This window comes from Haliotis rufescens, unplaced genomic scaffold, assembly GCF_023055435.1.
Source record: "Haliotis rufescens isolate VD_foot unplaced genomic scaffold, xgHalRufe1.0.p SCAF_6, whole genome shotgun sequence".
In the NCBI taxonomy this organism is placed as follows: domain Eukaryota; kingdom Metazoa; phylum Mollusca; class Gastropoda; order Lepetellida; family Haliotidae; genus Haliotis; species Haliotis rufescens.
In genome coordinates, this window is record NW_025964334.1 from 9516517 (window position 1) to 9532788 (window position 16272).

The 16272-nt window shown below is 39.5% G+C and overlaps 1 protein-coding gene across 2 annotated transcripts in view; it reads left to right on the top strand.

Moving 5' to 3' along the window:
- The window catches only part of LOC124151662 (recombining binding protein suppressor of hairless-like), a 44567-nt gene that overhangs the window by 7732 nt on the left and 20563 nt on the right, over positions 1–16272 (top strand). For both annotated transcript variants that reach the window (XM_048385595.1, XM_048385594.1), the window contains exon 2: positions 10812–11178. In XM_048385595.1, coding sequence (XP_048241552.1) covers positions 10920–11178 — 259 coding nt within the window. In that variant the 5' untranslated portion in view covers positions 10812–10919. The remainder of the gene's footprint in view (positions 1–10811; positions 11179–16272) is intronic.

The window sequence follows — 16272 nt, forward strand, 5'->3', positions numbered from 1 at the left end:
GTGATGATGGTAATAATAATACGTGAATGGTAATCATGGCAATATTACACTTTGTACATACACGCTGATTAAGAGGTTTGCTTTGTGTGCTAGGGGCACGGGTGGCCCATTCGTTTGAGGCGCTGTAATTCGAGGTGCAGAGTTGCGTCCTTTAGGCAAACCAGGGACCTATAGTCGTGGGTTCGATTCCTAGTTCGCCCCGATTATGTTTCTAGGTTTGTCAGCACTATACTTGTGCTCATGGGTTTCACCAAAGTGGTAGATGTCTGAGACCTGCATCACTTCGGCTTTCCTCCCATATCAAGCTGACATGCTGTGATATAACTCGAATACTGTATAAAGCAGCGATAAACCCAACTCACTCACTCACTTTGTGTACTATACAATAAGTCCTCCACAGGACTGTGGAATAGCTGCATGGAGTTATATAGGACTTTAGACTGCGTATGACCTGCAACTTGGGGAAAAAATTGTTTTAGCTAAAAAAAATTTGTTTTCCGAAGATTATTTGGCTTAAAAATTCAGAGGTTTTTTTGACATTGTGTTTTAATATTGCATTCATTGCAATAATGTCAAACTAAAAAAGGATTAAAGTCTCTTGATTGGTCCTGTTATCAGTGATATACGAGACACCTCTACCACCATGACAAGCCATAACACAGTCCCTGCTGTATTCAACGGCCAATTTACATTAACAATCTGCGGTCATGTTTTTGTAAATTCTGCAAGCAAATTTGAAAGTTTAGTTGACTCGAATTTTCGTTGTTTTGCACCTGTTGACTTGTGGCAGGCATTTTTCTGATACACTTATGCATAACTAGAATAACTTATTAAAGAGAATCTGGAGATCACTAGTGTGAACGTACAGACATGCACTTTCGGTAAGCAATAATACAATAGTCAACTAAACTTCAAACGAAATCAAGATATTGATTTCATATAACAATTTTTCAAAATGTAAAATGTTTTAGAAATCGATTTAGGGATCGTTTGTTCCCTTATACCACAAACAAATCACAGGCATTTCTTAGAAGTTGACAGATGACAAAGTAGACAAGAGTTTATGGATAACAACTTCTGTATGACAGTTAATAGCGACATTTCCATGTAGAACTTTACACCGGTGTCTATCAAGACTGAGACGGCCTCCGTGGTCTAGTGGTAGAGCGTCCGCACGGAGAGCGGAAGGTCCGGGGTTCGATCCCTGACCGCGTCATACCAAAAGACGTTAAAAGATGGTACTTGTTGTTACCCTGTCTGGCGCTCGGCATTAAGGGGCTAAAACAAGGACTGGTTGGCTCGGAGTCAGTATACCATGTATACTGTGACTGAGTGGGGTATTCATGTTAAACTGCGGCATGGTATCTCAGTGAGCTAGCACTATAAATCGGCATCAGTGTGGACTAGTACAAGCAGCCACACACACACACACACACACACACACACACACACACACACACACACACACACACACACACACACACACACACACACACACACACACACACACACACACACACACACGTGCATGTACATCGCTATATAAGTGCAATAGTCTTGGACACGACGTTAAACCCCATTTCACCTCACCTATCAAGACTGAATAATGAACATCATACAGAATTATATATGGTTGGTGAAAGATTGACACTTAAGAACATTTATCATACAAGATGCATGTAGTGTCATGTATGATAATTGTTGGTACTGTTAATCCTTCATCGCTGAAATAATGCAGAGGCTACGTTAAATTTAAACTCACTCACTCTACCATATTTGTCTACTTTATAACACAAAAATCTCAAATAATTATTTGGAATGACTTAACTAGTACAATGCACAATTCAAATAATACTTTCAATTCACTGATGCATCTTTTACACATTTAAAACCAACTTTTGATTCACATGTTAAAATTCTGCAGAGTATTTGACAAATTCTGTGGCAGGTAAATGCAAAATTCTGCATGACTTCTGCACAAAAAGTAATTTTCTGCGAGGTAGGTACATTTCTGCATCGAGTGGGCATTTCTGCAAACTATTCCTCGACTGCGAAATACAGCGGCGACTGATAACTTTAGTAATGACTTTACTAAGATGGATAGACAAAACCACTTGTCTGTAAGTCTGAGATAATTAGTAACTGTAAGGGATTAGTTGTAATAGGTTATCAGTCATGGCATTATTTAAGGAACTTGATATAATTTGCACCAGGTGCATGTTGACATGACAAGCTGGTTCCACCAGACTAAACTAGGTTGCACCACCAGACAAAACTAGGTTGCACCACCAGACAAAACTAGGTTGCACCACCAGACCAAACTAGGTTGCACCACCAGACAAAACTAGGTTGCACCACCAGACCAAACTAGGTTGCATCAGATAAAACTAGGTTGCACCAGATAAAACTAGGTTGCACCACCAGACCAAACTAGGTTGCATCAGATAAAACTAGGTTGCATCAGATAAAACTAGGTTGCACCCTGATCCCATAAATTATCAAGGTTGACCCACAGATGCATAAACTCGTCTTAATAAGTAAAACCTCAGGTCTCTGAATTACACACAACAGGGGGATTAGTGATGTAGTTTGGTACGTAAAACCTCCAGGTATTCAGGGTGTTTAAAGATCAATTTTGTGTGGACAAGTACTGGTTAGCAGACAAAAATCTGATTTTTTTACATGCACTTAGTGCTTGTAGACATAAATATTACGTTGCATTTATCAATAATAGGTTGTACTGGTGCATGTTTTGTATATCTAAATGGATCCCTGTCAGTACCTATTAGTATATTGAGTCTGTACATTAGTTTTATACTGACAATGGTGAAGAAGACTGGCAGCATTTAGATGTATTGCCAAACCTTGGACTACGTGGCTATTTGCAACATGATGAAAACATTTAACATGTTTAAACAAAACTGCAATCTGTGCCACAAAGGTGCCAGTCTACAAACCTGAATTGTCTTTCATTCTTTTTTTTCAGTAAATTTTAAATTTAACAAATTAATATTGTTAGCATGATTAAATAAATTTTGTAACTAGCTTCTGACTTCTAGTTTAATATTACTAATAATCATTTGCAGTTACATTTATGAAACCATCAATATTAACAGGGTGCCAATAGGATGTATTCACCATAAACTAGTTGTAAATTACACTGTTTACATTGTTTACAGTCTCACGTGACTTTCATTTGCGTCAATCAAATACATCCATGGGAAACAGGAAATAATGCAATGAATGTCAGTCAGGAAATATTATTGAGCAAGTTGTTCGGTTTGGACATTTGAACCTTGTATTGTAAATGTTTTGGATATTTTGATATTATGAAAACGGTTAATTAGATACAAACAGTTTCAATAATATGAGGAACCAGTTAAGATTTTTAAAACCGTAATGTCTCTAGCCTTTATTTTGGTTACTATATGCCAGTCTAGGATTGGTCTAGTAGTTCTCAAGGTTGAAGGTTCAAAGTGCATATACACAGGCATCCTTTGAAGTGAAAAGTTGCCTTCCTGTATTTGCTGTTAAACGAAAGATAAGTGCTGAAGTTTCACAACACAGTTGCTATTGATCCTGAGTAATGAGTACTCAGGCAGATATTATTGTGATTTATCACTCATGACAATATTTTGAAATGATCCGAGCGCGATCCTCATCGTGATGATCATAATGAAATTACGCGTCATATCACAATCTGTCTGTTTCACATTCTCTGCTGACACTTTCTTCTCACCGATCTGAATAAGGATGTTAAAAAATTAATGGATTGAGGAGACCCTGGGTTCTGAATTTCAGACGTGCTTTTGATTAAAAACTCCAATTAAATTTTCTTTTGAATGCCCTGCTTCTCCTCATGGAGAGGAACCCTGAACATTAAACCAACTTCAAAAAGACTTCCCTTCCCGTTCCCACAAATGACAACAAAACTGACAATGGAATAGGTGGACTAACGTTTTAAAAGCTGCTAAATCACAGTGACCTAGTTGACAGCTGAAATGCGACATGAAACAGCTGTGAGAAATCTACGTGACATATCCATGCTGCAGTTGGTTGGTGGTGGTGTTCATCTGCATGTCCCACATATCATAACAGAGCTGGAAGAGAGCTTTCAACCATCTCCACACACACTCACACACACACATACACACATACACATCAATTGAGCCGGTGATGGCAACATGGTAAGGTCAGAGGTCACACCAGTCTAGTTAGATGGTGAGAACTTTCCCTGCACAAGCTCACTGAGAGTCCCAGCCTCATTCCCAGGCAAGTTATGGCAGACTGGTTCCCGCGCCACCCCAGGGGCTGTGCAATTACCCCCCCTCCTTGCTACCATGTTGGTGCATAAATCAAAGGTCAGCTTCACTGTAATGGGGGCCTTGTTTTAGGTTGGCAAATGCTACTGGTTTTAGTGTCTACATGGTCTAATTGGTGGAATTGAATATGAAATTTATCAGGGGTTTTCATGTATTGACATTCATCTATTAGATCCTGCATCAGTGTGACCTGGGTGATGCATCGGTGTAAAGTGGTTGATGCATTTTAACAGCACAAGAAGAATCTTAACAGTCGGTGATTGTTTGGAAAAAAAATTCAACATCACAGGGGTTACAAATCACAATTGCCTGATGCCCGAGCACAGTAACTTCTAAGAGTCGGTAAAGCTACTTTGTCACTGTTCTCAGTGTTCGAAAAAAGAAAGGATTAGAATGAAGGTCTCATAAATTATATGTCCGTTAGGGCGGTCGGGTAGCCTAGTGGTTAAAGCGTTCTCTCGTCACGCCGAAGACCCGGGTTCGATTTCTGACATGGGTACAATGTGTGAAGCCCATTTCTGGTGTCCCCCGATGTGATATTGCTGGAATATTGCTAAAAGCGGCGTAAAACCATACTCACTCACTCACTACATGTCCGTTACAGGTCCCAAGATTCAAATATATTACTCCACTTTTGAGAAGGATCATTTTTTTATTTTTCCATGATACACAGAACTGATTCTCATATATTTGTATAGTATGACATAGCTGATTAAGGCACCCATTGTTGACTGGGGCAGTGGGGTCGTCTGGTGTTTAATGTGTTTGCTCATCATGAGGAAGACCCAGGTTCGATTCCCCACATGGATTCAATGTGTGGAGTCCATTTCTGGTGTTACCAGCCGTGATATTTCTGGAATATTGTAGACTGTCTTACAGACCCTGATACAAATATATCAAATACAGTCCATGCAAGTCTATAATGTTTGGCAAGTCTAGACTACTGCAGTATCTGAAAATGAAGAGTGTCTCTGGGCTCCCTTTTATTATATTTTTATTAAGATAATGGAACAACTGGGTTTTTTTCTGTACGATATGTTCATTTCAGAGACTAGATGTTAGTCTAGGGATGTTGCTGAAATCTGTGTATCACTCACTCACTCACTCACTCACTCACTCACTCACTCACTCACTCACTCACTCACTCACTCACTCACTCACTCACTCACTCACTCACTCACTCACTCACTCACTCACTCATGTTGCCTGACAGACCATGGCCCAGTCGTAGTAAAACTCTTTTGTCTTTAGTGTTTGGATTTGTTAACTGACTGAACTTGATTTCTTTGTCCAATGTTATATTAAAAAAAAGGCTTTACTGTCTGTCTCGTATACAGGCCCTGAAAGAAACAATATTCAAAAACTACCAACATCTACATTACTTTGGCAAATAATTTGTCACACTTTCAGGAACTGTTTAAGGAACTATTATATTATAAAACAGTTTAATATGACAAATCTTCATTTTCATTTCGGAGACTTAACGTTTTGAAATTTGTCCAAGCCCTGTATAAGCTCAATGTGGACAGCAAATACAATGCACAATGCTAACAATTTACTCAGCATGATGTGGTGAAACAGGGATGGCACGTAAATAGTCAACATCGCAGTAGGTGATACGAGGACTTAACACATCCTAGTCTAGCTGCAGTAGGAAATATGGGCTGTGTCATCAGCAAGGATGATTACAGAATGATTTCAGTGGGCGGCATAAGCACAGATTACCTGGCGTTTGGTGTGTCGTTCTCACCCAGCGTCATCACACACTCAATACATTGGCTAATATACTGCCAGATCTTTTACAAAATGGTTGGGGCATCCAAATAGATAGTGCCCTGTTTCTTCAATTCAAAAAGCTCAAAAGTTGTATTGGAGTAAGTCTAGTCCTGCACCATGACCATGGAATATATTTCTTTTATGGAAAAAAAATAATCTAGAAATGCATATAAAAGCAAGTCTAGCCAGCTCAAGCTAGCTCTATTCTGAAATCAGCATAGGGAATTTTTATATATTTTTAGAGTCAAGAAGGATATTGTGTAATATAAGATTTCAGAGACTAAATGTTAGTCTAGAGTAAGTCCTGAAGTTGTGTTTAATGTTACTTATTCGGAAATTTGTGTTTTGATATCAGGACTGCTAAAGCTGCCAGGTCCAATATTTGAAAAAAGTCTTACCCTTATTCAACACTGTCTGGTCCAGACTTGATTATTCATGATGGCTGTGATATAGCTGGAGTATTGCTTTGCAAGGCGTTAAACAACAAACAAACAAATCATCTGACATGTTCCAAGTTCATGGATTATTAAGATATAAACAGTGAAAGCCTTTTTGTAAAGTGCAAGCATGACTTTTGTGCCAATCACCACCATTCCAGCTCTACATTGAGGGTAAAACATGACTGAGGTGTTTCGTGAATCTAGAAGGTTCATGAGTTGGATAACACACTCCTTGGTTTCGGTTGAAAATGTAAAACAAAACTCATGAACAATCTAAATTCAAGAAATACTAGCAAAAATAAGAAAACATAGAGATACTTTATAGTGATACAATACAGTGTGTCACGGTATAAAAGGAAATCCATCAAAGCGTGCGAGAGAAAGATCATGTGCAGCATGCCCACAACAAAAGTCATGACATGTAAGATTGAAAATCTTTCATCACCTGCCCTGGTTTACAGAACTTACCACGATATGTGAGGTCGCAGGTTCAGTTCATGTCATGTAAAAATAATTGTGACTTTTAACCGATCAAAAGTCAACATTATATTTATATAAAAAAGGCCAGTTTATAAAATATCAGTTGTAAAACCTAGGTCTTACAATTCAAAAAAAATCTCTGAGCATGTCTATGAAGGTAGTAGCACTCAGAAGGTAACTATGAGATAGGAAGGTGCGGTCAATACAATAGTGGCAGCATGTTTATAAAACATGATCTAACAAGCTACACTGTCCTTGAGATTGTTGGATGGGCTCCACCATCTGTTGGGGTGTGTGTGAGGGGGGGGGTGGGGGGTGGGGGGTGGGGGTGGGTCCGTGATACAGGTGTGATACTAACGCAGATGTCTATTGCTGTCATTTACACTGTCAATCACACTGTCCAATACATACCAGCCAGGGCTCCTGGCCCAGTGTAAACAGAATCTCCAGACCCTCACTCCAAGTATTTAGTCCTAGTATTTGTACTAGGCCAGTCTTTCTAGCCTGATTTTATGTGGATATTGTGAATGTGGCTTGTATGAGTGTCTGTGCCCACTATGTTTGAAGTTCTTTTCATATCCAGGGATATATCTAGACCTGCTCAGTCTGCAGCCATTGACAGTAAAAATTCCCTTTCAAATTAAAACTTTCCCAATTGCTTAGAATTTACGAAAATAGGAATATTTCTAAAAATCCAGTTTTGAACAATATCAAGATTTTTGCTCAGTTTGCCTGCCAAGGGTACTCAGTTTGGAATCCGGGATAAGTCCCTGATATCTGTTTTTATGAAGTTCATTGTAAAATATTGATGTGATTTGTTTGCTGAAACTAGCAAGGATGTAATCAGGAGTTCTAGGCAAGCCAGTAGGTCAAAGACTCTGATAATTCCAAGATAATTTATCAGATGAGGTATTTGGGAAAATATTATTTTATTGCACAAACACCCAAATAGGGAAGAGTACACAACATTTACAATTTACCATCTACAAGCAATAATATAACATACTTGATAAGACACAAATAATTATACAGTGAATTTTGTAGAGAATGTATGCAAAACATTTTTGCAGGGGAGGTCTGTCTTTTTAGAAACAATTAAGATAGCTTTTTGCGCGAGTTTTTTTTAGCACCTTCAGATTTTCGATATAACTATTATGGCCATTTATTAACAAATTTGTCATTCTGTATTGTATAAGGGACAATGAAGTAGGAGATGGGCCTCATCTTAAACCCAACTGCAGGTGCAGTGTTTACAGTGTCTTTCTTCTGCCTTTGTGTTCGTATGTCAGCCTCTCTCAATCTCTGGCGACTATGCCTGTCGTAAGAGTGGACTAATGGGATAGGGTGGTCAGGTTCGCTGACCTGGTTGATGCATGTCATCTTACGCCAATTGCCGAGATCGATGCACATGTCATTCACTGGATTGTCTGGTCCAGACTCGATTATTTCGAGAGCGCAGTCATATAGCGGTAATATTGCTGAGTGCGGCGTTAAACAACGAACAAACAAACTGAACTCTCTCAATCTCCATGTTGCAGTTTAGTTCAGTCTAACGATGTTGTGTGTTGGGTATAGAGACAGGTAGATTTTCTGACCAAACTTGTCACTGATGAGTCCTTCTATGCGGACTATGCAAATGTGTGTATGTGTTTCCAAATTCCCGACCCAAATCTGGACCCACTGACCCAAAACCTTTTTACCGTATTCCTGACTTTCACCATATTTTATTCCACTGTCTGTGTCTTTGCCCTGAAAATAAAATTTGTTAGGAAACAGGCTTTCAGTGATACACTGCAAATAAATGTTTCAATGGAAAAAAGAACAACAAAAAAGACTACCGACCTACCCTTATCCTGTTGTTGGATAGGCTGAAATAGGAAACACTACCTGTGAAGATTCGGGGTAGAATAGGTCTTCAACAACCCATGCTTGCCGTAAGAGGCGACTAATGGAATCTGGTCGTCAGACTCGCTGACTTGGTTGATGTATGTCATCGTATCCCAATCGTGTGGATCGATGCTCATGTCAATCACTGGATTGTCTCGTCCAGATTCAATTATTTACATCATACAGCTGGAATATTGCTGAGTGCTGCGTCACCTAGCTGGAACCTAGACGACCCTGCGAGACAACATTCTCTCAGCCACAATTGCCTTATTATTTAAAACCTGTCAAGATGACAGTTGTCAGGCCCAAGACCCGTTTTTGATTCCCGACATGGGTGTTATGTGTGAAGCCTATTTTCTGGTGTCCCTCGCCGTGATGTTGCTGGAATATTGCTAAAAGCGGCAAAAACCATACTCACTAACTCAAGGTGACGGACGGACAGTTTACCGTTGGCTGAGTTGTCCTGCAGTAGCACAAAAGTGTTTGAGTTAACAAGTTGACAGTATGTTTGTTTGAACTGTTTTTGATACCACACCCACTAATCCATATTTATATCGACACTTTCAATGAGGGTGCCTCCCATCATCATGATAGGATGCTAAAAAACCATCGTTCTATCTTTGTATTAATTTGTAATTAATTCCACTAGAGTTGTATACAGTCAAGTCTCGTTAATCCGACACTCGTTAATCCGACACTCGGCTTTATCCGACACAAATCATGGGAACCGATTGATTCAGTGCTATTTAGTCCCGTTAATCCGACATTCTTACACTCCGACTACGACACACCTAATTTGCCACGAATTGCCGAAATCACTCATTAATCAGTCTCGTTAATCCGACACAGTGATCAGCGTACTCCGTGGTCATCTGACCGCGAGTACACAACCCCGTGTTTTGACACGCACTGACAGACTATTTTAAGTAGATGAAGCAAGTTGTTAAGACGTCCGATTTTCGATCACAAATCACTTAATTTCGTTAATCCGACATACTCGTTAATCCGACACAATCATGTGCAACCAACGATGTCGGATTAACGAGACTTGACTGTATATCCATTGTTTTTTATAGGGAGGCTATCGCCGTCGATAAGAGTCTGTAGGCATAAATGAAACATGTTCGACTTTTCTAGACGTAAAAAAAATTAAATTTCAATTAGTTTTTGCGCTTAAATTTGACATAGTTTGATATCGTCAAAGTAATATGAATATGAATGTATGTTATATGAATGTGATAAGAAATTGGCATCTATAAACAGAAAAAAATATTTTTTATACTTTTCTTTCAAATGTTGAAGTTGATATTCAAGGATAAACCATCTGCAGGGTATATTATTAATGGCAGTCATAGTGCAGACTTGTAGAATGATGTCGAGCTCAAACGTTTAAATGGCTAGTGGAGTAAAGGAGGCGACTCCCAACCACCGTGTTAGAAATTGGCGCTAGTCTTATAGTCCTTGCCAAACTGTCCAGTAGTTAAGGTCATAGCATGTTACAGGTATAGTTAGCTACATGTTATCATCATAATGGATGAGACAATTAGTTTCTATTGCTGCAACCATGATAATCTTGGAAGAATAGGTTTTCAACAACCCATGCTTGCTGTAAAAGACAAACAGGATCAGGTGGTCAGACTGCTGACTTGGTTGATGCATGTCATCATATCCCAATTGCGTGGATCGATGCTCATGATGTTATTCACTGGATTGTCTGGTCCAGACTGGACTATTTACGGATTGCCATCATAAAGCTTGAATATTGCTGAGTGTGGCGTTAAACAACAAACAAACAAACAAAACATGTCTTGTGAACTTCAGCTTGGAACAATATTTGCTTAAAGTATATGTGTATTTGGCCTGTTTTGTACAGTGTTCTTTAACATATGGACATTTGTTGTTTCAGAGTGTGTACGGCCTGAACCTCGAGGAGCAAGTTCTCACACAGAATGGAGTCCAGTACGCCGTTCGGGGCGCCCAGGCCTTCAGCACATCACAGCAGAATGCCGGTTACATGGTCACACCCCAGCACCCTCTGGTGTCTTGTGTGAACACTAATCAACGCCGCTTTAATGGCCACATGGCGCAAAGAAACATAGACAATCCAGTAGATTTATCCAATGGGAAAGTGACGCCCCTCAATGGTTATATTAAAGAGGAGCAGTTGTATGGGGATCAGCGCCTTGGAGGGCACGCTGCCTACCACAACACTCACAATGGCGTTACGTCGTCGGTGACGGTCGGAATCCCCGATCAGTCACATGGTATGCTAGGTAGGTATCCTCTGGCTTTTCTGTGGCTCCTCATATGTGAGTGGACTGCCAAGGCAAATAAGATTTGACACGTCCATGATAGGCTTAAGGCTTCTGGGGTAGTGGGGTAGCCTAGTGGTTAAAACGTTCGCTCACAGCGTCACTCTGAAGTCCCAGGTTCAATCCCCACATGGGTGCAATGAGTGAAGCCCATTTCTGGTGTCCCCGCGTGAAAGTACTGGAATATTTCTAAAAGTGGCGAAAAAACCTTCAGAGCATGTGCAATGTGGTCATGTATTAATGAAGTCAAGTGAAGAGTCCTTCATGTCACCAGAATGGGACCTCCATGTTTAGCTACCCCAAACATTTATTACTGAAAGTCCCCTGGAAGTGAAGCATATATATAGACGCAGGTAAATTCCTATTGTACGATTGATGTGAAGTGAACATGAACATTTCAAGCCACTGTTTCTCCGTTGATGGTGTCTCTTTATGTGACATGATGATTGCAGAAAACGTGACCACAACTACTTCTTGATGGGCGAAACAGGTCGTGGAATGTAGACAGTCATTAAGGGCAGGAGTTATTATGGAATAGGCCTGGAAGTTTACAAAACACGGATTTCAAAAATGACAACTTTGACATCACCATTTGAAAGTACAAGCAGTACCTACTGTATTGACCGTGAGATTTGACGCGTCGGCAAAAATGTATCTCTCCAGTTGTGTGCATAATGAATCCTTGAGACTTGCAATCCGAATGCAGCATACAGTCCATTTTGTCTTGCAAACAATAATTTTTGAGAGTGGAGTTCTCGTGATCGTATCCTGTCACCTTCCCTCGCTTAGTGCCATGCAGAGGTGGAGTCCGGATTGTGACAAAGGAGGGTGTAAATCCGTCTGTAGGTCATAAGGTGTGGTCAGCAGAGGTTTCACCTCACCCACTGATGAGCTTGACGCAAGACGGTATCATATAACTGTAAACATACAACTTGTTGTTTGTCGTTTAATGCCTCACTCAGCAATATTCCAGCTATGTAACGGCGGCCTGTAAATATTTGAGTCTGGACCAGACAATCCAGTGACTGACATCATGAGCATAGATCCACGCTATTGGTATACCATGACATGCATCAACCAAGTCAGCGAGCCTGACCACCTGATCCCCCTAGTCGCTTCTATAGTGCCTACACATCATAAGAGTAACAGAGTCTGCATTCACTTGAAAAATCTATCTGGTCACAATTTACCTATCTAATGGACAGGGGCACACGTGGCCCAGTCATCTAAGGCATTCGCTGTGCAGAGTTGTGTCCCTTGGGCACGCCAGAAACCTATGGTTGTGGGTTCGAATCCCGGTTCGCCCCGATTATGTTTCTAGGTTTGTCAGCACCATACCCATGCTCGTGGGTTTCACCGAAGTGGTAAATGTCTGAGACCTGCATCACTTCAGGCTTTCCTCCCACATTAAGCTGACACGCCGTGATATAACTGTAAAACTGTTAAAAGCGGTGTTAAACCCAACTCACTCACTCACTCACTCTGATGTACTGTGACAGCACTGGTTGTAAACAGGCCAGAGCTATGCAGTGGACGAGCTGTGGCAGGGGTATTAGAATTTCACACGATTTCTGTGATTTTCATAGTTAATAAAGCTTGTGTGCACCCTCCCTCTGCCACCCTGCCACCCTGCCACCCTGCCACCACCTCACAAATATTTCCCTCCTCCATAACAGTGATAAAAACTGCCCAAATTCTTCCTTGCTCTGACAAATGTATCACATATACCCAGATTTTCATTCAGTTATTCATTGATCCGAGGAAGTGAGCCAACACATTTCATGATAAATAGCCCTATAAATATGGAATTCAAACCTGATCTGGCTTGAGCCTTTATTATGTGTGCTGGGAAGCAGCGTGTTTGTCAAGCCTAGCATTAAGGCCAATGTACCAGTACTGGTTCAACAGTAGGGATTAGCACACAGTAGTGTTGGCTAGTGTTACAGTAAGCTACCGGTATTGACTGTTACTACCATCCCGAAGCACCTTCTTGCTGCTGTTTGGCCATCACATTATTTGCCCATCCATGCTGATGAATAAATTGCATATGCAACTTTTGTATTTAGAACTGTCATAGTTTCAGATGCATTTTCTTGCCATCGTTGCATCAAAATACTTTTATTGAGTAATCTTTGAATGAATCATTGGAGCGTCTAGGAGAAAATGGGTGTCCAGGTGATTGTTCTTAGTTTTTGAGAACATCACATGGTAATGTTAATCTCTAATCTTTATCAGAACCAGAAATACAATTAAAATTATAAATGTCTAGTCATGTTTTTTCGCAAATTTCACATTTTTGTTCACCAAATTTGTTATTAACTGTTTGTTCACTGAATTTGATGTAATTTTTGACTGGTCATAATACTCTAAAATGAAATATTCCCTAAAATACTGTATCCCCTAAAGACGGGGGAAGGGTACACATATTATCCTTGGGTGAGCATTGTAGTCAAGAAAATATGGTACATTTTAGCCAAATACCTGTTTATGATATGCATTTATTTGTGTTTCTAGTTGTCACTACATCTTACTTAAAAAACTGTGGGGGAGGTCTGGTAGCCTAGTGTTAAAAGTGTTCGTTCATCACGCCGAAGACCCAGGTTCGATTCCCAACATGGGTACAATGTGTGAAGCCCCTTTCTGGTGTATGCCGCCGTGATATTGCTGGAATATTGCTAAAAGCGGAGTAAAACCATACTCACTCAAAAACTGTGTTAAGGTCCGTAAAGTAAGATACTATATCTTTAAAAACTTAAGGCTGGCTTCATCCACCATTGACAACCCAAATCATGAGCGTGTTTCATAGACAATTTGTTTTTGCAAAAAGTGTGACTTGAGATTTAATGTATGTGGTCGGAAAATGTATTTATTTTCCTCCAGATTTAAAAGTGTGATTGCTTAATTGACAGTTTGTAATATATTTTCTGAATTTCCTCGAAGACAATTCAGAACTACGTGTTCAGAGAATTCCTATACCTTATCCTGCAATAACAAATGTAAAAAAAATAGTCAATTTATTCTATTTTGACTTTGGCGTTTACAATGTCGCCGGAATCCTAAAACAAGAAATAAAAAATAAATCTCCTTACCTCCTTTTTGTGTTCCACAGACTTGCAGGGTAAGTTTTTTGAGCCCATTCTCAATTTGTAAGTGTATGTGACACATCATTTTGCATCTGGTAAAACTGTGCTGAAGAGATGAAAAAAAGGGTGAGTTTCTCAGGCTCCGTGTTGGTAGAGTGGCCAAGTGTATTGACATTCCTTCTCTATGGCCCACCGGGCAGATGTCATTTTGGCATGGGTCAGGATCCATTCATTCTGTTCTTGTCGCTTTGCAGTGATCCCGTTCACCGGTAATTACCAGGGGTTTTGCTGGTAAATTTAGGCTTGGACTGGTAATCCATGTGAGGGCCGGCAAATAAAGTGCCTCAGAAGTCTTTGTTGAACAAAACATCGGTGATATTCATATAAGTATATTTTTCCAAGGAAGTCATCTTGTCTAACCATCAGGGTTTCCCCTTGTCTAGGAAATAACAATTTCCCTTTGCTTTGAGGTTTAGAGTTGCCATTCCACCAGGACTTCGTTTCAAAAGCCAGCGGGAACGCAGATTTGTCAAAAGGCCGTTATTCCAGGTTACTTAGTAAGGGTTGTTCGTAGGGACTCTTGACATTCGATCCTCAACAAGAAATGTTTTACAACTGTATGGGACTGGTGTATTCGTTAACTTATTGGCGAAAAGGACAAAAGCACCATGTCCAATTTACACAAGGTTCCATTCAAGTACTGATGGTTTTAGGGATACAGGAGGCCAAATGATCTCAAGGACTGCTTGCCAGAAACCTTTTAATGTGGGTGCCAAGAGTAGGAAACTTGCATCAGTATTACATCGGATGAGAAGCCAATCAACAGCAAGGCTAGAGCAAGTTATCAGTATCAATATTACTCCACAATATAAAAATACCCGAATCTTTACATCTGTGAATCTGTAGTGAATTAAAACCTTTTGTAAGACCTTGAATTGATAACAAGAATTTGGAAGTAATAGGTACTAAATGTAAAATAATTCAATATGTTGCACTACATCCAGCCCATCTAAGTATGACTGACTGACATGAAAAACAAGTTGCCAAAAGGTTAATACAATTAAGGCCTTAAATTTTTATCACTTGGTTCACGGGTCCACTGACCTTAATAATTGAAAATTCAGAAGAAAATATATGTTTTATACCACCAATGGTAAATATCACATTGACAATAAAAATAATCCAAGAGATTTTTATGTGACTAAAACAATTGTTTCCTATGATAAATAGGCACATATATTTTTATCATCTTATCAATTCAAATCAAACTTTAAGAATATAAAAGAAATACTCTACAATGCTTTTCCCCCCCGACATACCCACCAAATGTTTAACTATCAAAGTCAGAAAAAAAGCACTCCCCGAAAAGAAAGGTCTGGCCTAAGAAAGATTCAATTGTTTCTTTGTTCAGAAGGAAATTCCTTTGAAATATTTCCTACTCTCATCCAAAAGAGACTACCACCATGCAACACCAGTCACTGTCCCGCTAATTATTTTAATGATTATATATTGGTATTTAAAGAATTGACCGTTTTAATTTCTTCATAATATGAGCACTTTTCATTGTTATGTTAATAAAACATTTATCATCATAACATTTTAATTTTTATAAATAATAACAGAAAAATTAATTTATCACATTATGATTATTATGATTATTATGATTATATTGACATGAAATAACCCAAACAGAACAACAAAGTTTTATTGATCAAACTCTAATTGAATGTTTTTAACTCTGCCCGCTCAAATTCACATGCTTGTTTTTTGCGGTATCTTTCAGTATTATCACAAGCAATTTCTAGTCATTGATAATTTTTTTGACGGTTTATGTTTCCGCCAAGCGGATGGCATCTCCATTGGACGGGAAGAGATTACTGCCATTGGATGCAGTGTAAATTTGCTATTCTCCACTAGTGAACCAGCTAATCGTTAGAATTTCAAAGGCTCTGCTTGCAAGTATTAATTGTGA